This window comes from Gekko japonicus, unplaced genomic scaffold, assembly GCF_001447785.1.
Source record: "Gekko japonicus isolate JY-2015 unplaced genomic scaffold, Gekko_japonicus_V1.1 scaffold1777, whole genome shotgun sequence".
Taxonomy (NCBI): domain Eukaryota; kingdom Metazoa; phylum Chordata; class Lepidosauria; order Squamata; family Gekkonidae; genus Gekko; species Gekko japonicus.
This window is the reverse complement of record NW_015166475.1, coordinates 285,281-310,262: the sequence shown is the minus strand read 5'-3', so window position 1 is coordinate 310,262 and position 24,982 is coordinate 285,281. Positions and strand designations below refer to the sequence as shown.

The 24,982-nt window shown below is 50.4% G+C and overlaps 1 protein-coding gene across 1 annotated transcript in view; it reads right to left on the bottom strand.

Annotated features, from left to right (window-relative positions):
- GRIN2A (glutamate receptor, ionotropic, N-methyl D-aspartate 2A) overlaps positions 1-24,982 on the bottom strand; it is a 337,213-nt gene that overhangs the window by 34,305 nt on the left and 277,926 nt on the right. Inside the window, exons 13-14 of the mRNA XM_015412117.1 lie at positions 21,563-21,792; positions 17,121-17,281 (exon numbers count right to left, since the gene is read on the bottom strand). Coding sequence (XP_015267603.1) covers positions 17,121-17,281; positions 21,563-21,792 — 391 coding nt within the window. The remainder of the gene's footprint in view (positions 1-17,120; positions 17,282-21,562; positions 21,793-24,982) is intronic.

Here is a 24,982-nt window from a genome sequence, read left to right as displayed (position 1 = left end):
GAGGAGGAGGAAGAGGAGGAGGAGGAGGAGAAGGAGATTGGATGTATACCCCGCCCTTCACTACCCGAAGGAGTCTCAGACCGCCTTACAATCTCCTCAACCCTTCCCCTCCCCACAACAGACACCCTGTGAGGTAGGTGGGGCTGAGAGAGCTCTTTCCAGAACTGCCCTTGAGAGAACATCTCTGAGAGAACTTGTGACAGACCCAAGGTCACACCAGCAGCTGCATGTGGAGGAGGAGTGGAGAATCAAACCCGGTTCTCCCAGATCAGAGTCCGCGCTCCTAACCACTACTCCAAACATTAGCACCAGCCACAAGACGTAATCGGGCAATCAACACAATAGGGTCAACTTCCCAACGCTCTTCTGAATAGTTCATCCCTGCACCTCGCCCCCAAATAATCAGGCTGCCTTGCCTGGGTTTGCATGGAAAACTGCGCCCTGCATGGAGACAGGGGGAGTGAGGAAAGCCACAAGCTGTGCGCTATTTCTTTGGCTGGCCCCGGCCAGCCATGGGGGGAAGAAAGGTAAAGGTAAAGGTCTCCCTTGCTCGAAAGCCAGTCAAATCCGACTCTAGGGTTGCGGTGCTCATCTCTGTTTCCAAGCCGAAGATCCAGTGCTGTCCAAAGACGTTTCCATGGTCATGTGGCCGGCATGACTAGACGCCGGGGTGCACGGAACGCCATTACCTTCCCACCGAAGCGGTCCCTATTTATCGACTTGCAGTTTCTTGCTTTTGAACTGCTAGGTTGGCAGGAGCCGAGACCGTAGACGGGAGCTCACTCAGTCATGCGGGTCTCGAATCACCAAAATACAAACCTTCCAGCCTGCAGTTCAGCGTCTTAACCACTGAGCCACTGCAGCTCCTGGGCGGGGAGGCTAGCCTCTGGCAGGCCCACCAGTCACAAAATCCTCGCTTTGGGCCTGGTGTCGGGAGCGGCCCCCTCCCCAACATACCCCTTTCCCTAACCTTGCTCCACGTATCCCTTTTCCTGATCTCAGTCCTCTCCCTCTGAACCTGCCATTTTCCCCACGGCAAGGGGGCCATTCCAGAACTCCACAATCTTGGCAACGATTTGGAAGCCTCCCTGCTTCGGAATTACTGGAGCATGCAGTGCCGGCCTGTTCCCACGCAGCACGGAGGAGGTGGGCGAGATCAGAGCTTAACGGCACGACCTGAGGGAAAACCCCCTGCCTTCTATCCATTTGTAACATCCAGCCTGACCAAGACGTTCTGTCTCGTGCAGATTTGGCCGGGGCTGATCAAAAGCCTCACGTGGATTCCATTCTCGCTTTCGGATCCGGCACGAGCGAAAACGGCGATCCACATGCTCCTGGGCCTGTCCCTCTGGAGTTCACGGCCTTCCCCCCCCCTGCTCTTTTTTGGGGGGGGGAACTGTGGAAAGTGCAGAGATCCGACTCTTCCCAATCCGTCCTGCGCCGCTGACAAATGGCGCTCCCCTGCACCTTTCAAGCAGTCGGCAGGTGCCGGGGAGAAACGTCCACGGCCTGTTGCGTGTTCCCGACCCACGATAAGTCAAACTGACACCGCGCATCACTCACACTCGCTGTGTTGTCGTGGCTGCTCTGTCGTGCGGCACCTCTGAGTAGCTTGTCTTTCCCCTGTCGGAGTCCCTCACAGTGACGACATGGGAACTAAACGGTGAAGCTGTTTCCAGCTTCCCGTCGCAGTGGGGGGACGAGGTAAAGTGGATTTTAGGGTTATTCATTATGCAGAACTGTCAGCAAGATTATGTTCAGTGTTCCCTCTGAGCGGAGTCGGTGTGACCTAGCTCACAGTTTTTTAGCCTCCCACTCACACATTTTCATCTTAGCTCAGGAAAGGATGGCTCCAGAGCAAACTAATTTATGCAGCAGGCAAATTGCTCGCTCACAACTTTAATGCTAGTAGCTCACTGAGCAGAATTTCTGCTCACGAGACTCCACAGCTTAGAGGGAGTATTGATTACGTTACGCCAGGGGTAAGAACATAAGAACATAAGAGATGCCAATGTTGGATCAGGCCAAAGGCCCATCCAGTCCAACACTCTGTATCACACAGTGGCCAGAAATACCAGGTGCCATCAGGAGGTCCACCAGTGGGGCCAGGACATTAGAAGCCCTCCCACTGTTGACCCCCTCCCCCCAAGCACCAAGAAGACAGAGCATCACTTGCCCCAGAGTCCCTATCTATACCTTGTGGCTAATAGCCACTGATGGACCTCTGCTCCATATGCTTATCTAATTCCCTTTTGAAGCCAGGTTCCCAACGCGGTGCCCTTGGGCGCAGTGACACTTGCTGACACCTTTCTTGGTACGCAACAAGTGTTTTCCAGACGTAGGTGGGGTCAGGTCAGGTGCCCAGCAAGGCTTCTGACTGGCCACTGGGATTTGATGAAAACAAGACTGTTTTAGCAGTGGCTGCCAACACAGTGTTGGTTTTATTTTCCCTCATCCCTCTTTCCCAGTGCTATCTTTAAACCACACCTCCTCTCCGCTGCCCTTGGGCTTCCTCTGTGTGTGTGGCTTTGCCTCCCATGGCAACCGTTTTGTGGCTGGCTCCACCCCCTGTGGCAGCCATTTTGTGGCTGTGTCCACCACCACCAGAACCAAAGGAGTTTTCAATCCAGGTTGTTCCAAGTGCCCAAGTGAGGCATTCATTCCACCCTTTTCAGTTCTTGGATTACATCTGTCATGGCTCAGGTGGGGGTGTCACTTGACGCTGCCACCACTCTGGTTCCAGGATCCCTTGAGAAGGCCCAGAACACCCTCCCAAGACCTTCAGACCTCCCTTTTGACCGAGTAATAGGTGTGAGGACCAGGCAGAGTACAACCTCAGAAGAGCCCTGCTGGGTCAGACCAGTGAGAGTCCATCTAGTCCAGCATCCCATCTCGCACAGGGGCCAGCCAGTTCCTCCGGAGGGCCAGCGATAGGGCAGAGAGGCCGAGGCCCTCATAAGAACATCAGAAAAGCCCTGCTGGGTCAGACCAGTGAGGGCCCATCTAGTCCAGCATCCTGTCTCACACAGTGGCCAACCAGTTCCTCTGGAGGGCCAACAACAGGGCAGAGAGGCCGAGGCCTTCCCCTGATAAGAACCTGAGAAGAGCCCTGCTGGATCAGACCAGTGAGGGTCCACCTTGTCCAGCATCCTGTCTTAACAAATCAATAATAATAATAATAATAATAATAATAATAATAATAATAATAATAATAATAATAATAGCAGCTGTTGTTGTTTTGCATTACTGAGGATACCTGCCCTGCACCGACTTTCTCTATGGCTGGTTTGGTTCAGGTGCTTCTGTAGGGGGTCAGCCATTTCATATCTGTGATACCTCAAGGACAGGACTCCAGCCTTGCGATGAAGGTTATAATAGCCCAGTTTCCTAAAGAAATGTACTACATTTATATCATTAACATGGACAGTGCCAGCAAGAATTTCAGGGTATGAGGTTTTGAGAGCTTTGACTCATGAAAGCTCCTACCCTGAAACTCTTCCTGGTCTCGAAGGACCTGCCAGTGTTCCCTCTAAGGTAGCTCACAGTTTTTTAGCCGCCGGCTCACACGTTTTTGTCCTAGCTGAGGAAGGAGGGCTCCAGAGCAAACTAATTTATGCAGGAGCCAAATCACTCGCTCACAACTTGAATGCCAGTAGCTCGCAAAGTAGAGTTTTTTGCTCACAAGATTCCACAGCTTAGAGGGAGCATTAGGGTTGCAAAGTCCCCCCTAGGGGGTGGGGAAACCCCCGCTCGATGGGGCTGTTACCCGCCGGCCCAGATTGGGCTGCCCGAGAGAAGCCCACCCCCAAAGCGCCGGGCTCACCTGCAGGTGACATTGCCTCAGGCATGTTTGCGGCGGGGTGCTCTATAATTAAAGGGAAAACTCTATGGTTTTCCCTTGAATTATAGTGGCCCTGCCCCCAACGTTCCCGACGCGATGACGTCACTTCCGGGTGGCCAAAGAACTTCCGGGTGACCAAAGAACTCCCAGAGAGAGCCAGGACTCCCCCGCTCCAGGACTAGGTAAGACTTGGCAACCCTCCACTGGACTCAAATCTAACTGTTCTATGGCAGACCGACACAGTTAACCTCTGAAATGACATATTTTCAGTGTCGTCCTTAAGCAAGGTTACACCTTTCCCAAGTTCATTTCCATTCCCTAAACCCACTGAATTCAAAGGACTTGGAAGGGCATGACTCCATTAAGGATTGCACCGCTAATCAACAATAGATCAATCAACTTAAAGCATACTTAACAATCAACTTAACATCCCTCAGTCCAAGCCTGCAAGTCGCTACTTGCCTGTTAGGAATAACCACTGATCTATTTCAGCTTTCTTGGCTTACGGCTGGAAAGGATTCTCTTCGTACTGCTTTCTTTAAAAAAAATATATGTTTGTTTTTTTAAAAGCTGAAAGATAGTCTTTCTCTTTCAGGGTGCTAATTCATTACAAACAGTTTGCCATCATCCGTACACACGGACAAAAAGGCAATTGAACGCTTTGGCAGGCTTCGCGGACTGATTTGCAATGCTGATTTGGCCGAAAACAAAAATAAAATCCCAGAAAACTGGCTCTGGGCCACAGATCTTGCGGCGGGTGCAACAGGAAAAGGGAGTCACCGGGCCCGAAGTACGCACGGCCACACAACGTAACCAAGGAACAGCAGCATTCCATGAGATCTATAAATATTGCCACCAAAAAGCAATCTTTACGTAATCTATCTTTCTGTACTCTGGTGCTTTTTCTCATGCCTGTTCTATTGATCTGAACTCATTCTGTCTGATATAACAAAGTAGATAGTATAGAAATAACCTTCATCGTTCCCATACGTGACAAATGGCTGCCGGCCCCCTACGCCCCCGTGGAAACAGCTTCGTTAGTACATTTTTTTTTTTAGTATAAAATAGAACAAACTATACCTCCCCCTCCTAAGATGGTAAGATCTGCCTTGCCAGATCAAACTAAAGGTCTGTTCCGCCCGCCATCCCGTTTCTAGTGATCATCAGCCAGTTGTCTTCAGAACCTCCCAAACAGGGTAGGAAAGCAAGAGCCATTGCCCCCCGTGAGTGTTCAGAGGTAGACTGCCCCTGTATTCTATTCATCTAACCAGGATAGATCCATCGAGGCAGAGCTGGCCACTTGGCCTTTTGGCGCCCTCGGTGGACTATGACTTTAGAACATAAGAAAAGCCAATGTTGGATCAGGCCAATGGCCCAACCAATCCAATACTCTGTAACACAGTGGCCAAAAATACCAGGTGCCATCAGGAGGTCCACCAGTGGGGCCAGGACACTAGAAGCCCTTCCACTGTTGCCCCCCTCCAAACACCAAGAATACAGAGCATCCCTTGCCCCAGACCGAGAGCTCCTATCTATAACTTGTGGCTAAGAGCCACTGAAGGACCTCTGCTCCATATTAAGAACGTAAGAGAAGCCCATGTTGGTTCAGGCCAATGGCCCAACCAATCCAATACTCTGTAACACAGTGGCCAAAAATACCAGGTGCCATCAGGAGGTCCACCAGTGGGGCCAGGACACTAGAAGCCCTCCCACTGTTGTTGCCCCCCCAAGCACCAAGGATACAGATCATCCCTTGCCCCAGAGTGAGAGCCCCTATCTATACCTTGTGGCTAATAGCCACTGATGGACCTCTGCTCCATATGCTTATCTAATTCCCTCTCGAAGCCGTCTATGCTTGTAGTCACCGCCACCTCCTTTGGCAGTGGATTCCATGTGTTAATCACTCTTTGGGTGAAGAAGTACTTCCTTTTATCCGTTCTAACCCGACCGCTCAGCAATTTCATGGAGTGCCCACGAGTTCTTGTATTGTGAGAAAGGGAGAAAAGTACTTCTTTCTCTGCCTGCTCTGTCCCATGCATAAACTTATAAACCTTGATCATGTCACCCCTCAGTCATCGTTTCTCCGAGCTAAAGAGCCCCAAGCGCTTTAACCTTTGGCATACATATACCCTTCAACAGAGAAAAGTGAGAAGTCTTGAATGAACTTTTTTTAATTTACTGGGCGTTGGGAACGAACAATGTAAAAAATCGGAATGGGCAATTTCTTCCAAAGGCCTCCATGTCCACTTTACCTAGTGTTTGGGTTGGCCCTGCATCTAGGAATTTGCCAACTTCCTTTTCAAAGTCTTTCGAGCTAGTGTTCGTCACTACGTCTTGTGGCAGGGAGTTCCGCGAGTGAATCATGCAGCAAGCAAGGGAGCATTTGTTGGTCCAGAACCTCCTGCTCCACCCCAATGCCCCGACTCATAATGACAAGGCTTTCCCCCTCAACTGCTTTGCAATCCTTTTTCCAAAATTTAACAGCCCCCTCTTTCACACAGAATCAATGCTCCCTCTAAGCTGTGGAGTTCTGTGAGCAAAACTTCTACTTTGTGAACTGCTGGCATTAAAGTTGTGAGCGAGCGATTGGGCTGCTGCATGAATTAGTTTGCTCTGGAGCCCTCCTTCCTGAGCTAAGACAAAAAAATGTTTGAGCCCGAGGTTAAAAAACTGTGAGGTAGCTCACACTAACTCAGCTTAGAGGGAACACTGCACTGTGCGGCTTCATGTTCTGGGCCTCTGAATTTCCAAAAGGGAGTACCATTGGGCTGATAGCCACGCCATGAAAATTATACTGGAAGAGTATATATTTAATAAACAAGTCAGTTTTCAATATCCCTGGCATATCTTCCACCCCAAAAAACCACAGGGCAGAAGGTGAACGAAAGTTTACCCTTTAAAATAAGGTAATTTCTCGAACACCCCATTGGACGTTACCTTTGCCATAACTCAAAATATACGGCCCTCTGTCATTTTCACGAACGCTCATTTTTCTGCTTTATAACAGCTGTTAAAAAAAAAAACCTGACAGGAGATAAAACAGAAAATCGCATTTCAGTTTGGCAAGCCAACAGACCTCCACGCAGGGTGAGCTGCATCGCTGGCCGCTCGTACTGTCCTTGGGAAAGACTGGTTCAAAAAAGGAAAGAGTTGGAACTCGGGAGCAGAGCCTTGCCAGACCGACGGACATAGGTTTGACCCCGATCATGGACCCTGCCTGGGGAGGCAGACCAGTTTCTGTTTCACGATGGTCAGTCCACACCAACCTTTAGCGCCAGACTCTAAGAGCCAGTTTCGTTGTAGTGGTTAAGAGCGGTCCACTCTAATCTGGGAGAACCGGGTTTGATTCCCCACTCCTCCTCCACATGCAGCCAGCTGGGTGACCTTGGGTCAGTCACAAGTTCTCTCAGAGCTGTTCTCTCAAGAGCAGTCCTCGAGAGAGCTCTCTCAGTCCCACCTACCTCACAGGGTGACTGTTGTAGGGAGCAGAAGGGAAAGGAGATTGTAAACCACTCAGACTCTGAGTGAAGGGCAGGGCATAAATTCAATCTCCTCCTCCTCCTCCTTGTCTTCTTCTTCTTCTTCGTGCTGGACTTTTGTCATACGAGCATTCATCTAAGTATCTTTGGAGGCGTTATCTTGTGTGAACGCCTGCTTTTTGTCATTATTTCTATTGTACTACTGCTTGAGTAGATGGAGTTGTCTTATTGTAATATGTTTCGCATTTGTATACAGGATCTGGAATTTGATAGTACTTTGTAATTACATGAAAGAATCCACTACTGTCTATTAGACTTATTTCTACACAGTTCTTTTTTTTCCGGTTGGACCGTTTACTGTGTATCTCCCCTTCTTTGTTATTTCCTTGTGGTGCAGCAGTCAGCACGTCCGATCAGCATCTGGCAGACCCAGGTTCGAATGCCCACATTGCCACAAATGGCTGCGGGCCAGTCACACATCCTCAGCCTAAACTACCTCGCAGGGTTTTTGGGGAGAATGAAATGGAGGAAGGGGAGAACACGGTAAGATACTCTGGGTCCCCGTCGGGGATAAAATGAAGTAAATAAAACATTCAGTTCCCACACGGTCACCAATTCATTCAGTGGCCTTAAGCGACTCGATATCTTCTCAAGAGTTCCTGATCCCCGCCACCACCAAGGATAAAACTTGGGCCACTACTGGCCGACCTTGCAAGGTTGTAAGTAACATGAAGATAATGTATCAATGGGGTCACTGGAGGGAGAGCTAGAAGCCAGGTGAGTATCCTTCCAGCTCGCCTGAACACAACTGCAGCTGACACTCTCGCCGAGAAACATTTTAAAGCAAATTCTAATTGTCATATATTTTTATTCCCCCGAGCTGGTTGGGTGTGTGTGCGTGTGCAAAGCAGGGTAAAACTCAAAGCGCACGGCAGAAACGCAGCTGCACACTCAGCATATGTCTCTCTCCTCCGTTCCAGTGCGAGAAGCCAATTTTCCCATTTAAAAATTCTACTTTAAATCATTAGTGCTCAACCCCGCTGCTGACCCAGCAAGACGTGGCGCGCGAGGGGGGAAAACAAATCACCTTCTCCATCCGAGCTCCTTCTCATCTGTCAAAATCTCCTGCGCCTTCAGGGTGACACACAACAAAAGCGGAGCGTGAGGAAAGCACGGCGCCGCAGAAGCACCACGGCGGCCGGTGCTGGACGGTTCTGCAAAGGCTCTCAAGATGGCCTGAACACTTCTTTCCTCGCTTGCAAAGGCGGCTTCCTTTCAGCCTGCCCGTCGTGGCCAAAAAGGACACCTTGGAAGCAGGGCTCCCTCTAAGCTGAGTTAGTATGAGCCAGCTCTCAGCTTTTTAGCCTCGAGCGCACACGTTTTTGTCTCCACACAGGAAGGACGGCCTACTTTATGCAGCAGCCAAATTGCTCGCTCACAACATTAATGCCAGCAGCTCAGAAAGTAGAATTTTTGCTCACAAGACTCCACAGCTTGGAGGGAACATTGCTTGCAAGCAGTGTTCCCTCTAAGCTGAGTCAGTGTGAGCTAGCTCTCCGTTTTTTAGCCCCCGGCTCACACATTTTTGTCTTCGCACAGGAAGGACGGCCTACTTTATGCAGCAGCCAAATTGCTCGCTCGCAACTTTAATGCCAGCAGCTCACAAAGTAGAATTTTTGCTCACAAGACTCCACAGCTTGGAGGGAGCATTGCTTGCAAGCAGTGTTCCCTCTAAGCTGAGTCAGTGTGAGCTAGCTCATAGTTTTTTAGCCCCTGGCTCGCACATTTTTGTCTCAGCTCGGTGAAGGAGGGTGCCAGAGAAACCTAATTTATGCAGCAGCCGAATCGCTCGCTCGCAACTTTAATGCCGGTAGCTCACAAAGTGGAATTTTTGCTCACAAGACTCCACAGCTTAGAGGGAGCCTTGCTAGGGAGGGGCCAAGCGGACAAAACGAGGACATGAGCCACAGATGTGACGAACAGCGACTGGGACTGCTTGCGAGTGACCCCGCTGGTTCTCATTTTGTAGCACGACCGAGGAACGAGCCTCTTTCCCGATGTGCTACCGTTGATGAACAAAACGCTTCCCGATACCCATATGCCAAGCTTCATGTTGTCGGTGGCTCAAGCCGCCCCTCTCCTTCAGACGAGCCTCGCGGCGCCCATTTAAAAGGGGCACCGAGAGCCGCGGCAAAGGTTCCAGAGAATAGATGGGGCTTGCAGGTCACAGTGTCCCAAAAAGAGACAAGGAAGCATGGGAGGGGGGCAGGAACAGGACGGCAGGCAGGCAAAGGAGGCCGGATGGATACGGCTATTATGTGAGGTATTAATAACAACCGCACAAGAATAATTTGCGTCATTTGATGTGTTAATCATAACAACGGGCATGATGGCAGCAATCCTCATGACAACCCCGAAAAGCAGGTCGGCCCGGTTATTATCCTCTCATCATAACCTCGGTGTTCTCCCACAAGGGGTACGGTGCCCTGCCCGGGGGAAGCAGAACAAATGATACGAAGCGCAACCTGTGGCCCAGGAGAGGTAAGGAGATGATGACAAAGCATCTCGATATTTTAAAACGGGGTTTAAGATGTCCACGGCCAGAGGAATTGCATCCCCAGTGGCCTGCCGGTGTTATTTTTCAAGGTCTGGCTGTAATTCTCAGGAGGCCCTGGAAAACTGGAGAGGGATCAATTTTGTCTCGATCTTCAAAAAAAATGGGGGAAAGTAAGACCTGGGAAACTACGGACTGGTCACCCTAACACTGGGTCAAAGTCTAGAGCGGATTGTTGAGGGCCAGCTACGGATGACCTGTTTCAGTGTGTTTATCTGCTGTCCCCAAGGAGCTGTGGGGAAAGGCATCTTCCAAGTCTCCAGGAGCCCACTTCGGTGCAGCATTGCCTCATGAAAGGAGGAGGGGCTCTTGCCTCCCCTGCGACACCATTTTCCTGAGCAGAAACAAATCCCGCAGGGAGTTAACTTGCGTAACTTTGGAGGTCCCCGTAGAATATTCCAAGCATGTGCAATTTCAAAGTTATGAAAATAACTTCCAACTGGGGCCATTTCACCTCAGGAAAATGGCATGGAGGGACATACACCCTTTCTGCCTCTATGCAACAGTTTTGACCAGAATTGAGCTCTTGGGGGGAATTAAAATGCCTCGTCCTGCAACATTTTATTTCTCCCACTAGCATATCTTGGAAAGAAGCAGGGGAAAAGAGAATCTTTTCTATAAAGGCAGGTATGTTGGAAGGGGCAGCAGGTCTAACAGTTGGGCCTCTGGGTTACAAATATTTAGAGTGCCTGGAGGCAGAGAACAACAATGGAGGTAGGCAAGCCCAGGCCTACACATATGATGAAGCAGCGGAACAGCATCACATTCCAGAGAGCAACCACTTAGTCCCTTTAGAACTCTCCAAGGTCCTGAAAACTCTGCTGTACTGCTAGGCAATTCCCATAGGAGGAGGAGGAGGAGAAGAAGAGGAGGAGGAGGAGGAAGAGGAAGAAGAAGAGGACAACTAGCTACAAGGTATAGATAGGAACTCTCAGTCTGGGGCAAGTGATGCTCTGTATTCTTGGTGCTTAGGGAGGGGCAACAGTGGGAGAGCTTCTAGTGTCCTGGCCCCACTGCTGGACCTCCTGATGGCACCTGGTATTTTTGGCCACTGTGTGACAGAGTGTTGGACTGGATGGGCCATTAGCTTGATCCAACATTGGCTTCTCTTGTGTTCTTATGAGAAGAGGAGGAGGAGGAGGAGGAGGAGGAGGAGGAGGATGTATACCCCGCCCTTCACTCAGAGTCTTAGAGCAGCTAACAATCTCCTTCCCTTTCTCTCCTCCCCACAGACACCCTGTGAGGTAGGTGGGGCTGAGAGGGCTCTGAGAGAACTGCTCTTGAGAGAAGAGCTCCGAGACAACTTGTGACTGACCCAAGGTAACCCAGCTGACTCCATGTGGAGGAGTGGGGAATCAAACCCAGCTCTCCAGATTAGAGTCTGCCGCTCTTCACCACTACACCAAACTGGCTCTCAAGGCTCAGCCAAGCCTTGCTTAGGGGTCTGCAGGCTCTCTGCTTCTCTGAACCATGTGCCCACACACACACACACTCCACAACCCACATATACTACATTAAGAAAAAGTTGTGTGCTGCACTTGGTATGAAGAAACTTCTTTTTTTTTCATTCTTCCTTACAACAACGGGCCTTGAGGTGATCCCTATCGAATGACCCGGCCATTGATTCAGGACACAAAAGAAACTACACACGTTTCTTAGGGCTGTGGTCCCCAACGTGGGGCCTAGAGGGCACTGTGGTGCTCCTGGGTGTGTTTCCTGGTTCCCCACTCGCTTCTTCTCCAAAGCATCTCTCTCCCAATCCTGGTTTTCCTCCACCTTATTGTAGGAGCGATACTCTAGATCACCCCAGGAGGAATCCCCTTCGGCTCAGCAGTGACTGCCCATTTTATTTATTTATTTATTTATTTATTTATTATTTATAGCCCGCCCATCCCGCGAGCGGGCTCAGGGCGGGCAACATCATAAAACAGACACTAAATACAATTAAAATTAAACCACGTCAACAATTTAAAATTAATAAACATTAAAAGACAGTCACACTTCTAACAAATCAGCCGGCTGCGGGTTCCCTGGCATATTATTTGGGTTGATAAGTAGATGGGTGACAACGACCTCAGGGAGGCCATGCGTGGATGCCCGCTGCCTCAACCGAAGGCCTGGCGGAAGAGCTCCATCTTACGGGCCCTGCGGAATTGAGGAAGATCCTGCAGGGCCCTAATCTCGACTGGGAGCGTCTTCCACCAGGCAGGGCCAGGGCGGAAGAAGCCTTTGGGCCGAGGACAACCAGGGGATGTTGATCTATAGAGCGTAATGCTCTTTGGGGCATATATGGGAAGAGGCAGTCCCTCAGATATGTGGGTCCCAGGCTGTATAAGGCTTTAAAGGTGATTGGTTAAGACGCTGAACTGCAGGCTGTGGAAGGTCGGAAGTTCAGCAGTTCGAGACCCGGATGTGCCGCATGACGGAGCAAGCTCCCGTCTCTAGTTCCAGCTCCTGCCAACCTAGCAGTTCGAAAGCAAGAAATTGCAAGTAGAGAAATAGGGACTGCTTCGGTGGGAAGGTAACAGCGTTCCGCGCGCCTTGGTGTCTAGTCCTGCCGGCCACATGACCACGGAAACGTCTTCAGACAGCGCTGGCTCTTCGACTTTGAAACGGAGATGAGCACCGCAACCCTAGAGTTGGATTAGATTGCCTTTCGAGCAAGGGAATCTTTACCTTTACTTTTTACCAGAACCTTGAAGCGAATCCGGAAGTCGGAAACAACTGCCTCCCTCGGGGAGTCACTCGATATTTTGGGACTGTGTAAAGCCCGCTATGTGCCTCTGCAAAGGGAAGCAGCTGGCAGAAAGCACCCCCTGTGTATGAGCACTAGCCATGTCTGGCCAAGAAGCAGGCCTGAGTGCAGCCTGGAAACGTACACCAAACCAAGATGGAGCCGAGCAGACAAAGGACAAGTCTGAGCTTGCTATGTCGAGGAGGTGGCTTGAGGACGTCCGTCAAACTAATCGTTCCCCCCCCCCCCCGGCCATCCAAGGCAATGAGAGATTTCTCTACATAATGGAGCCCACAGGAAAGTAGATCTCCTCCCGAATGCAAGATTCCAACAGCTGGTTCCTCCCTTCCTGGTCACATCCCTTCCTAATCAAGAGGCTGTTCACACAACCGGGTAGCCTCTTCTCTCCAGCAATCAGGGATTGTCAGTGGATCCTTAACCTCTCACATTCCTAGCCACATTCCAACAGAAACATTAACAGTTTGTCAGAACCCTGGAGCAATCAGTTCCCAACAACAGCCATTCAGAGAATAAAAGATTATTGAGACATTGAAGGTATTGTCAGGTAGCCCTGTCATAGATCTGGAATGTGGAGGGGGAACTCCTCCTCTTCGTTCTCAGCTCATTCCAGACCAGCTTGACCTTGTTGTGGTTCCCAGCTGCAATTAACTCGCCTGGGAAAGCGAACGGCTTTTTGCTCTTGGCCACTCGCATGAAATGTAACCATTGGCTTCAGCTCATGGGAGGGGACATTTGACTATACTATAAGTCAGAGGCCATTATACTGTAGGTCATTCCTGACACAAGCTGCATACCTGTTCTTTAGTACTGGACTACAAATAAACACTTATCTTCTGAAGAAGCCTTGTGCGGTGTATCCTGACTAAGGAGCCTGACAGGTATCCAGACTCTTAACTGAACGTTGTTCGAACTAACCCAAAAGTGTGCGAAGCCAGCAATTATACTAAATCCCCCCCCAAAAAAATTTCTAATGGCATAGAGCCAATCACACTAAGGTAAGCAATGCTCTCTCTAAGCTGTGGAGTCTGTGAGCAAAAATTCTACTTTCTGAGCTACTGGCATTAAAGTTGTGAGCAAGTGATTTGGCAGCTGCATAAGTTAGTTTGCTCTGGAGCCATCCTTCCCGAGCGAAGACAAAAATCTGTGAGCCGGAGGCTAAAAAACTGTGAGCTAGCTCACATCAACTCAGCTTAGAGGGAACACTGGGTAAGAGCCCGCCAGAATATAACGGTTCACTATGCCCAAGAGAAAGCTGACACCAGGAGCATAGCTACTTCTTAGGGAGATAGGAAGGAGCAGGCAAGCCAGCAAAAACGAAAGTGAACATTCCAGACTTCCCCCTCGTCACCCATGGCAACCAAACCCGACGCAACGGGTGGGTTGACACAGCTCCTGTTTGCGCCAGGAAACCCATTCATTCACACCTCAAAATTCCAAGAGGGCCTACAGGTTCAACAGGGTTGGAGACCCTCCCCCGACCTGTGGAACTCCCTGCCACAAGGTATATCAATGCCGAGTCACTGGCTTTGGAAGGGAATTAGGCAAATTCATGGGAGCACGGTCTTTTCGTTCAGAGGCAGCATCTCTCCGAATACAAGCAAACAGCAGAGGAAGACAGTTGGCTTCCTACTCGTGAGCTTCGCGGAGGCCGACTGCTCTGGGACTAGCCGGGCCTTCCACCTACTCCAACGAGGCTCTTCCAAGCTTCATGTAATTGATTCCACTTCAGGGACTTGGGATTTCTCGGTGCTGAATTGCAGGCCGTTGCTCGAGTGAAGGAACGCGCCGGGCATCTGTGCGCCAGCGTGAATGGCGTCTGATGGAGTGCTTTCCCGCTGCCTTCCCATCCTTCCTCAGGTGCCCCGAGACCCAGCCCAGCCCCGGAGGAGTATGTAGCAGTTGTCGTATATTGATCGTGAAAATTCCTGTACATGACAGGTGATTTGCACCATCTGCCGCAGATGGCGTCCGTCAAGGGAAGCGAAGCAGACACCTTGGGATGTCCGCGTTCAGAAATCGCCCAGGAAAGGCTCTGTGGCTGCCGCCAAGGGGGAGGGGAGGGGGAAACGTCAAAGGCAACGGGAGGGAGGGAAAACATCTGGCACCGCTGGCAACAAGCCCACGCCACCTAGCAGCACTTCACTCGGATACCTTACCGATCACGCCACTCTGCCAAGGCTTGGGTGGAAGGGGCCACCAGGCACCAAACCAGAGCACTGGGGAAGATTGGGGAATGTCCACAACAAGCACAAAAACACTAAAGGCCAGAACTAGGTATCTGGCAGCCAACGTAGGATCCGTTTGGTCTCTGGCTGTTCGCTTTGTGGCTAAGTATTCAGCAACGTCATTCAGTGCTTCTTGCGTAACGTCCCCATTTAAGTTTTCTTGCAAGGAGTCACTGAATTCTCTTGTTCTTGACTTATATGGCCAGGGTCCAGCCAACCTGAGAGGGACCGCCTTTCCCCATACATTCCCCCAAGAATTTGTTGGTCATCCCGGACCCCAAGGAGACCAAACTAGCTGCGACCAGGGCCAGGGCTTTTTCGGTGGTGGCTCCTACCTGGTGGAACGAGCTTTCGGGGGAGATCCGGGCCCTGCGGGACCTTATGCAGTTCCGCAGGGCCTGCAAGACGGAGCCACCAGGCCTTCGAGTAGAAGCCGCCGCCCCTACTATACCATCAACGTCATGGTTGACGAGGCCCTGAGGAAGCACCTGGGTATTGCAAAGAAGATCTAAGCCGTTCTCCTGTGGGTGCAAACAGCATTGGAAGTACCACCTGGAACTGTATCGATGCCATCTTTGGATCTATGATATCAGAGGTTTGAGCACCGTTGTTTTTAAGTATTTGGATGTTTTAATGGATTATATGTTTTAAGTTACTATGTCTATTATGTTTTGATTATGGCATGGTTTACCTTGCCCTTGTTAGCCGCCCTGAGTCCATTGGGGAGGGCGGGGTATAAATGCGAAAAATAAATAAATACATAAATATATTTCATCTAAGGAACTGGGCATGTTTTTCAAAATGCACCTCTAATAGTGGGTTGTCCCCCTCCCCTTTTGTACGGTTGCACTTTTTGGTGGTAGCTCACTGGGGGGGGGGGGCAACCTTTTCTGGCTTACAGACAGCCTGCTGACCTAAAACAACTTCTCGACTCCAATGACAAACTACAGAGCAGTAATATGGACTCTGGTACCAAGGCCTGCAACAAACCAAGAGGCCAACTTTGCTCTCCTATAGATCCTAGCAACACGGTCAGTGGACCCAGCCACATCACCCAGACCATCTCAGGTTCATATTCCTGGTCATCCTCTAAGGTGGTTTATGCCGTCACGTGTCAACAATGCACTTCCGCTCTCTACACTGGACAAACAGGCCAGTCCCTTCAACAAAGAATTAATGGATGTAAGTCTGACATGAGGAACCACAACATTCAAAAACCAGCGGGGGTAACATTTTAACCCTACAGGACACTGAGTCGCTGACCTAAAAGTAGCAGTTCTCTTACAAAGGAATTTTAAAGGGAGATTAGAAAGCGAGACTGCTGAATTGCAACTGATCATGAAGCTCAAGAAAATGCATCCACCTGGACTGAATCGAGACCTAGGTTTCCTGTCTCATTACCAATGCTGATTTCTCCAGGCCTATTACCCCTCTGCATCTCTCACCTAAATCCAATCACACTGTATTGTCATTCACCTGCCATTGTCATTTGCGTGCTAATGACATTCCGCATGTGAAATCACTCCACCTTCCAATCAATAGGACAGACGGACTCCTCTTCTAGCTGTATCTGAAGGAGTGAGCAGTGACTCACGAAAGCTCCTATCCTGCCCCATATTTTGTTAGTCTTTTAAGGTGCTGCTGGACTCCAGCTCTTTCCTACTTTTGGGTGGGTTATCCGGCACCAAAGCCGGGACCCCCAACCCTGCTTTCAACTCCCTCTCGCAAAACCTGCGGCGGAGCAGGGATTTGCAGTGGAAAAGAGGCCCTTGGTCTTCTGAATTCGCCCGACCTACAACTTTTAACCCCGGCACACCCCACACCGCTTTGCTGGGTTTTTAGGCCCGGCTTTCCCAGCCAAGCAGGGAAAACAGCCCTGTGACTCTTATCCCACCCAGGCAGACGAAAGCGGGGAAAGGGCATGCAATAAGAAAGCGGACTCCCAAATGCCCAGGAATTAAACCACACATCTTTTGGGTGATTTTCAGGGAGGGTAGTCGGCTTGTCCCTTCCAGGCTTGGCCTGGTAACTCCGCCTTTACCTGGGAGAAAGCAGTTCCCGCGTGCCACAGCCTACCCTTAGCCAATTCCAGCCCCAAAGGGAACGGATCCTGAAGCAGAGATACCCTACGACGTGCAGTACGCGTCGCGCTCCACTCCACAGAAGGCAATGCTCAAACAAAACTCGCAAACAAAACCCGGCTTACCCAGTCTTCAAGCTGACCAAAGCGTCCTCCACTCCTTTCTGGTTGTACTTCACCATGTACGTGTGCATCTCTTTGTAGTTATTCCGGATGTTTCTCTCCGTGCTCCCGTTCGGGACTGTCCCAAAGCGAAAAGGAGGTGAATACGCGTACGGCTGTTGAAACTGGAGGAAAGAAGAAGAGAGAAGAGATTGGATTTATGCCCCATGGCCCTTCACTACCCAAGGAAGTCTCAGAGTGGCTTACAAACTCCTTTCCCTTCCCCTCCCCACAACAAACACCCTGTGAGGTAGGCGGGGCTGAGAGAGCTCTGAGAGAACTCTCCTTGAGGGAACAGCTCTGACAGAACTAGGGCTTGCCCAAGGTCATCCAGCAGCTGCAAGTGGAGGAGTGGGGAATCAAACCCGGTTCTCCCAGATTAGAGTCCGTGCACTTAACCACTACACCAAACTGGGGGGAAGAATGGACACGGGCTGTTCAAAACAGGTCTGAGAAATTGGCATTTCTCTCCCTTCAAAAATCCCTTTCTAGGAGTGTCTGAATAGGTCCGGAGAGACCCAGATTCAAATCCTATCCCATGTGGCCATGGAAGCTTGCTGGGTGACCAGTCCCGCACTCTCAGCCTAACCTACCTCGCAGGGTTGTTGTGAGGATAACAGAGAGGAGAATGAGCTAAGCCACTTTGAGTCCCTGTGGACGGGGGAAACGGCAGGGCAGAAATTTAGTAAAATAAAATCAATATATTAAAAAAGCCAATCTGTCTGCACATCTGCCACAGAACCCACAGGGCACAGCAAAGGATGCTGGGCAGTGCTCCCTCTAAGCTGAGTTAGTGTGAGCCAGCTCACAGTTTTTTAGCCTCCGGCTCACACATTTTCGCCTTAGCTCAGGAAGGATGGCTCCAGTGTTCCCTCTAAGCTGAGTTAGTGTGAGCCAGCTCACAGTTTTTTAGCCTCCGGCTCACACATTTTCACCTTAGCTCAGGAAGGATGGCTCCAGTGTTCCCTCTAAGATGAGTTAGTGTGAGCCAGCTCACAGTTTTTTAGCCTCCGGCTTACACATTTTCACCTTAGTTCAGGAAGGATGGCTCCAGTGTTCCCTCTAAGCTGAGTTAATCTGAGCTAGCTCACAGTTTTTTAGCCTCCGGCTCACACATTTTCGCCTTAGCTCAGGAAGGAGGGCTCCAGTGTTCCCTCTAAGCTGAGTTAGTCTGAACTAGCTCACAGTTTCTTAGCCTCTGGCTCACACATTTTCGCCTTAGCTCAGGAAGGAGGGCTCCAGAGCAGACTAATTTATGCAGTAGCCAAATCGCTCGCTCACAACTGTAACGCCAGGAGCTCACAGAGGAGAATTTTTTCTCATGAGACTCCACAGCTTAGAGGGAGTATTGATTACGTTACGCCAGGGGTCCCCACCTGCTGACACCTTTCTTGGTACGCAACAAGTGTTTTCCAGACGTAGGTGGGGTCAGGTCGGGTGCCCAGCAAGGCTTCTGATTGGCCACTGGGATTTGATTAAAACAAGACTGTTTTAGCAGTGGCTGCCAACACAGTGTTGGTTTTAGATCCTAGCAACATTGATGCTGGAACCAGTGTTCCCTCTAAGCTGAGTTAGTGTGAGCTAGCTCACAGTTTTTTAGCCTCCGGCTCACACATTTTTGTCTTAGCTCAGGAAGGATGGCTCCAGAGCAAACTAATTCATGCAGTAGCCAAATGGCTTGCTCACAACTTTAATGCCAGCAGCTCACAAAGTAGGATTTTTGCTCACAGGACTCCACAAGTTAGAGGGAACATTTGCTGGGACATGTTTTTTTTTTTTTGGGGGGGGTGCTTAGTTCTCACAGGACATTGGCTAAACCTGCTGGGCTTCTTTCTTCACTCGGCCTTGTCGACGAACACAGACGTTATGACACACAGCGATCGGGCAGACTGGTGCATTGCAGAGGCGACATCAGCAGCAATGCACAAAGCGTTTCCCAGATGCATGTCCCCCCCCTCCCCCGCCCTGGGCCTGCAAGCTCGAGGCACTTTTAACTGGATGCTCCCACGGAGATAGACCAAGATGGGTAGCCGCCGTTAGTCTGTCTGTAGCGGCAGAAAAGAGCAAGAGTCCAGGAGCGCCCTAGAGATATCTGAAGAAGTGAGCCGTGACTCACAAAAGCTCCTGCCCTTCTGCTGGACTCTGGCTCTTTGGGTGCTCCTGAAATTCTCCTCCTTCAAGTTCCTCCCCAGCAACACTCCCTCTAAGCCGTGGAATCCTGTGAGCAAAAACCCTGCTTCGTGTGCTACCGGCATCACAGTGGTGAGCGGGCGATTCGGCTGCTGCATCAATTAGTTCGCTCTGGAGCCCCATCCTTCCTGAGCGGAGACAAGGATCTGTGAGCTGGAGGCTAAGAAACCGTGAGCCAGCTCACACTCACTCAGCTGAGAGGGAACACTCCAGCACTTCAAACCAGCTGCACCAGTTTCCAGGGAGGAACTGGCACCGTCGGGACTCCTGCATGATATTTGACGAAAGGCGCTTAGACTCCTGAGAGCTTAGACCCCGGAAATCTCGTTGGCCTTTAAGGTGCAACCATGCTTGAATCTTATTCTTTAGTATGGTTTCATGTTCCAAATGTTGGCCAGAGCACTGGGCATGCACCATTTCCCACATTTTTTTTGGGGGGGGGGAGACACGCCTTCAGATCATCAGTGCTATTTTTTTCGTTCCTCCACATTACCTGTGCTCACGTGCGCATTATAAAAATGCTGCCAAAACCCCAGGATTTTTATATTTATTTTATTTTATTTTATTTTATTTTATTTTATTTTATTTTATTTGGCTTGCATCCTGCCCTCCCTGCCGAGGCAGGCTCAGGGCGGCTGACACAAAACATTTTAGAACGTTAAAACACAAAATTAGATAAAGCCATAACGATATATTCTAAGCCAACAGCGTGGAGTGCTAGTGCTATTCGTGGCCGATGGTGGGCAGTAGCAGCGTCTGGCACTGACATGTTAATGATGATGGTAATTTGAATCTGATACTGACATGTTGATGACGATGTTAGTTTGGAGCCGGGGTCTCGTTTTATTAAGGCGGCTCCCTACTCGAAGGCCTGGTGGAAGAGCTCCGTTTTGCAGGCCCTGCGGAACTGTAAAACGTCCCGCAGGGCCCCGATGTCATCCGGGAGCTCATTCTACCAGTGTGGAGCTGCCACTGAAAAGGCCCTGGCCCTGGTGGTAGCGAGCCTGGCTTCTCTAGGATCTGGGAGGGCCAGACGACTATCATTGTAGGTACCCCTGCATCAAGGTTCTTCTGGGACGGTCAGCCAAAGACCACGCAAGAAAAACCTTGATGAGCTCACATGTGCAGTTGCTGCAAGGGTGCTTTTTCGGCAGGATTTTGATCGGTGCACCAGGGCACGTGGGGGCACGAACCAACAAAAGGACCGCAGGAACTTAAAAGCTCTGGCAAAGCGCACCTGCTCTAGTTCTGGAATGAATCTTAGAACTTCTCCAAGTCCGATCAACGTTACAGAGAAGAAGGATGCTGCACAGAGCCAGGAACGAAAGCATGGGAAGGTACAGAACCCGTGGCCAATGCTCCCTCTAAGCTGTGGAGTCTTGTGAGCAAAAATGCTACTTTGTGAGCTACTGGCATTAAAGTTGTGAGCGAGTGATCTGGCTCCTGCTTCAATCTTTCGGCTATGCTCCTGCAGAGAGCAGGGGGTTCTACTAGATGACCTGCAAGGTCCCTTCCAACGCTACATTCCGATTCTATGATTCTATGAATTAGTTTGCTCAGGAGCCCTCCTTCCTGAGCTGAGACAAAGATGTGTGAGCCGGAGGCTAAAAAACTGTGAGCTAACTAACAGCATTCCGTGCACCTTGGTGTTTAGTCATGCCGGCCACATGACCATGGAAACGTCTTCGGACAGCGCTGGCTCTTCGGCTTTGAAACGGAGATGAGCACTGCAACCCTAGAGTCAGATTCGACTGGCTTTCGAGCAAGGGAACCTTTACCTTTACCTTTAGCTCATGCTAACTCAGCTTAGAGGCTACTGCATAAATTAGTTTGGCTACTGCATAAATTAGTTTGCTCTGGAGCCATCCTTCCTGAGCTAAGACGAAAATGTGTGAGCCAGAGGCTAAAAAACAGTGAGCTGGCTCACACTAGCTCAGCTTAGAGGCTACTGCATAAATTTGTTTGGCTAATGCATAAATTAGTTTGCTCTGGAGCCCTCCTGCCTGAGCTAGGACAAAAATGTGTGAGCCGGAGGCTAAAAAACTGTGAGCTAGCTCACACTAACTTAGCTTAGAGGGAACACTGATCATGTCACCCCCTTCTTATTGCTTACCACTCAGCTATGAGCCCCCCCCCCCGGCGCCTCCCATCCTGGACCCCTCTGCAATTCACATGCATTTGTGGGAAGTAATGAAACGAAGCTGAAAAGCACCCACCTTCTTATCGCTCAGGCCGGTCACCTGGTCAACAAATTCCTCTTGGATCATGAAAGCAGCCAGGTTGGCCGTGTAGCTCGCCAGGAAGATGACAGCAAAGAAGGCCCAGACCGACACCATGATCTTGCTGGTGGTCCCTTTCGGGTTCTGAACCGGCACGGAGTTGTTGAACACCAGGCCCCAGAGCAGCCAGACAGCTTTGCCGATCGTGAAGGACGGCCCGTGGGGATCTGCAAGCACAAAGGGCACGGCTTGGGCCTACCTCGCAGGGCTCCTCTGAGGAGAAGCTGAGATTTGCCACAAAACGCTATGCAAAAAAGCTGGGTGTGGTCTAGCCTGCTCAGCTTGTGCTGTTTATTACTGTTCTTATATACGAAAGATGCAAATCGAAATGCCCTGCGTTCTCAGTCGAGTCTCCCACTGGGACTGCTTCCATAAAAATGCACTTTTGTTATTTAAAAATGCATGAGGCTGCTGCTGCCAACTGGTCTATCCAGGTCAGTGTCATCTACTTGGACCAGCTACACCTCTCCAGGGTCTCAGGCGGAGGTCTTTCCCATCACCTCCTGCCTGGTCCTTTTTAACTGGAGATGCTGCTGGGGATTGAACCTGGGACCTTCTGCATGCCAAGCAGATGCTCTCCCACTGAACCACGGACCCTCTTTACAGCTCTCCAGGTTCTCATGTGCAGGCCTTTCCCATCACCTCCTGCCTGGTCCTTTTTAACTGGAGATGCTGCTGGGGATTGAACCTGGGACCTTCTGCATGCCAAGCAGATGCTCTCCCACTGAACCACGGACCCTCTTTACAGCTCTCCAGGTTCTCATGTGCAGGCCTTTCCCATCACCTCCTGCCTGGTCCTTTTTAACTGGAGATGCTGCTGGGGATTGAACCTGGGACCTTCTGCATGCCAAGCAGAGGCTCTACCACTGAGCCACAGCCCTTCTTTACAGCTCTCCAAGGTCTCAGGGAGAAGTATTTCCCATCCCCTCTGCCTGAAACCCTGGAGAGCTGTAAAGAGCTGTAAAGAGGGGCTGTGGCTCAGCGGTAAAGCCTCTGCTTGGCATGAAGAAGTCCCCCGGTTCAATCCCTGGCATCTCCATTTAAAAAAGACCAGGCAGTAGGTGATGTGAAAGACCTTTCTCTGCCTGAGACCCTGGAGAGCTGTCAAGAGGGGCTGTGGCTCAGTGGTAGAGCCGTTACTTGGCATGCAGAAGGTCCCCGGTTTGATCCCCGGCAGCATCTCCAGTTAAAAAAGACCAGGCAGTAGGTGATGTGAAAGACCTTTCTCTGCCTGAGACCCTGGAGAGCTGTCAAGAGGGGCTGTGGCTCAGCGGTAAAGCCTCTGCTTGGCATGAAGAAGTCCCCCGGTTCAATCCCTGGCATCTCCATTTAAAAGGGTCCTGTGGCCATTGCGGCAAAACTCCCAAAGCTGGGATGGTTTTGACTGGGGTGGTACAATCCGATAGCCATACTGGTACAATTTAAGTGTCACACCAGGGGCTCTTGAACCAAGTCAGATCTGAGCATTGCCCGCCCTCAGCTACAAACTGCTCAGCGGAAAACCCTCGTTTCAGCAGAAACTCTGCCTTCCCAATAATCTTAATGTCTGATCTCGCCTCCACACCAAATAAGCTTTTGAAAAGCCTCATCGTTTCCTTGACTCTGGGTGGCCCGGCATAGTTTTGTACGCAATAAATAAATGCGATCGGGCTGACTTCTGGCTTATTTGAAAACGGCTCTCAAGGCCGTTAAAAAGCCCAGAGTGCGGCAGCCGATAAAAAAGTATTATATACACGTTCTGAGTTCTCGAGATAAGGGCAGTATGCAGGCTATTACAAACAGAAGAAACAAGGAGGTTTCTCTGCTCTCCTTCACCTCCCAATGGAGGAAATTAAGAGGTACAAATCATACAGCAAAGGACCATTTGGCTCTTCAGCACCGAAGCAGAGGGTCTATTCGGGAAGGAAAGGGATTCCGGATGTCCCAGACACCAGCCAGCCCTGCAGGGCAGGGACATTTGGAGTACTGTGTACAGTTCTGGTCACCACACCTCAGAAAGGATGTTATAGCATTGGGGAAAGTGCAGAAAAGGGCCACTAGGATGATAAAAGGGTTGGAACACTTTCCCTATGAAGAAAGTGCTTGGGGCTCTTAAGCTTGGAGAAACGACGGCTGAGGGGTGACGTGATCGAGGTTTACCAGATTATGCATGGGATAGAGCAGGTAGAGAAAGAAGTACTTTTCTTCCTTTCTCACAGTACAAGAACTCGTGGGCACTCCATGGCATTGCTGAGCAGTTGGGTTAGAACGGATAAAAGGAAGTCCTTCTTCACTCAAAGAGTGATTAACACATGGAATCCACTGCCACAGGAGGAGGAGGCGGCTACAAGCATGGACGGCTTCAAGAGGGAATGGGATAGACATGGAGCAGAGGTCCATCAATGGCTATGAGCCACAAGGTATAGATAGGGACTCTCGGTCTGGGGCAAGGGATGCTCTGTACTCTTGGTGCTTGGGGGGGTCAACAGTGGGAGGGCTTCTAGTGTCCCGGCCCCATTGGTGGACCTCCTGAGGGCACCTGGTGTTTTTGGCCACTGTGTGACCCAGAGTGTTGCCCTGGATGGGCCATTGGCCTGATCCAACATTGGCATCTCTTATGTTCTTAATATGGAGCAGAGGTCCATCAGTGGCTATGAGCCACAAGGTATAGATAGGAACCCTCAGTCTGGGCCAAGGGATGCTCTGTATTCTTGGTGCTTGGGGGGGAGCAACAGTGGGAGGGCTTCTGGAGTTCTGGCCCCACTGATGGACCTCCTGAGGGCACCTGGTGTTATTGGCCACTGTGTGACACAGAGTGTTGGACTGGATGGGCCATAGGCCTGACCCAACACTGGCTTCTCTTATGTTCTCTGATGTTCTTATGACATTATTATTAACCAACCGCTTCCTTGGGAATGGTGGGTCGCATCCCTGAAGCAAAGAAAGCCCTTCATATTAGTCAATTTTTCAATGAATGGTTTTCAATTCATTGGTAAGTCTGTAGATCGGTACACACAACATATTTTGGGCCCCCAGGAGTAATACAAAATCCTCTCAGATCTGCTCTTAATCTGGAGCTCTGGTTTCCAAGACGGCTGCCAGACAGTCGGGAAAAGTGATCCAAATGGTGTGGGGACGCTCTCATTACCACAAGCCACGTTACCAAACGTCCAGGCTCAGCGCCAAAGTGGCCCGTGGTGAGGGATTCAGTTCTTGAAAGTCCTCCCCAATAAAGTATAGCAGCTAACGGTGCCCCTGAAGTCAACAATCGTAGAACAGGGTAACTCCGCTTGGGTTGGCACTGTGAGAGACCGAGCCTCGAACCTCCAGTTTCATTCTTGCCCACCTCAACCCCAGAGAACAACTTTCTCTCGGCAT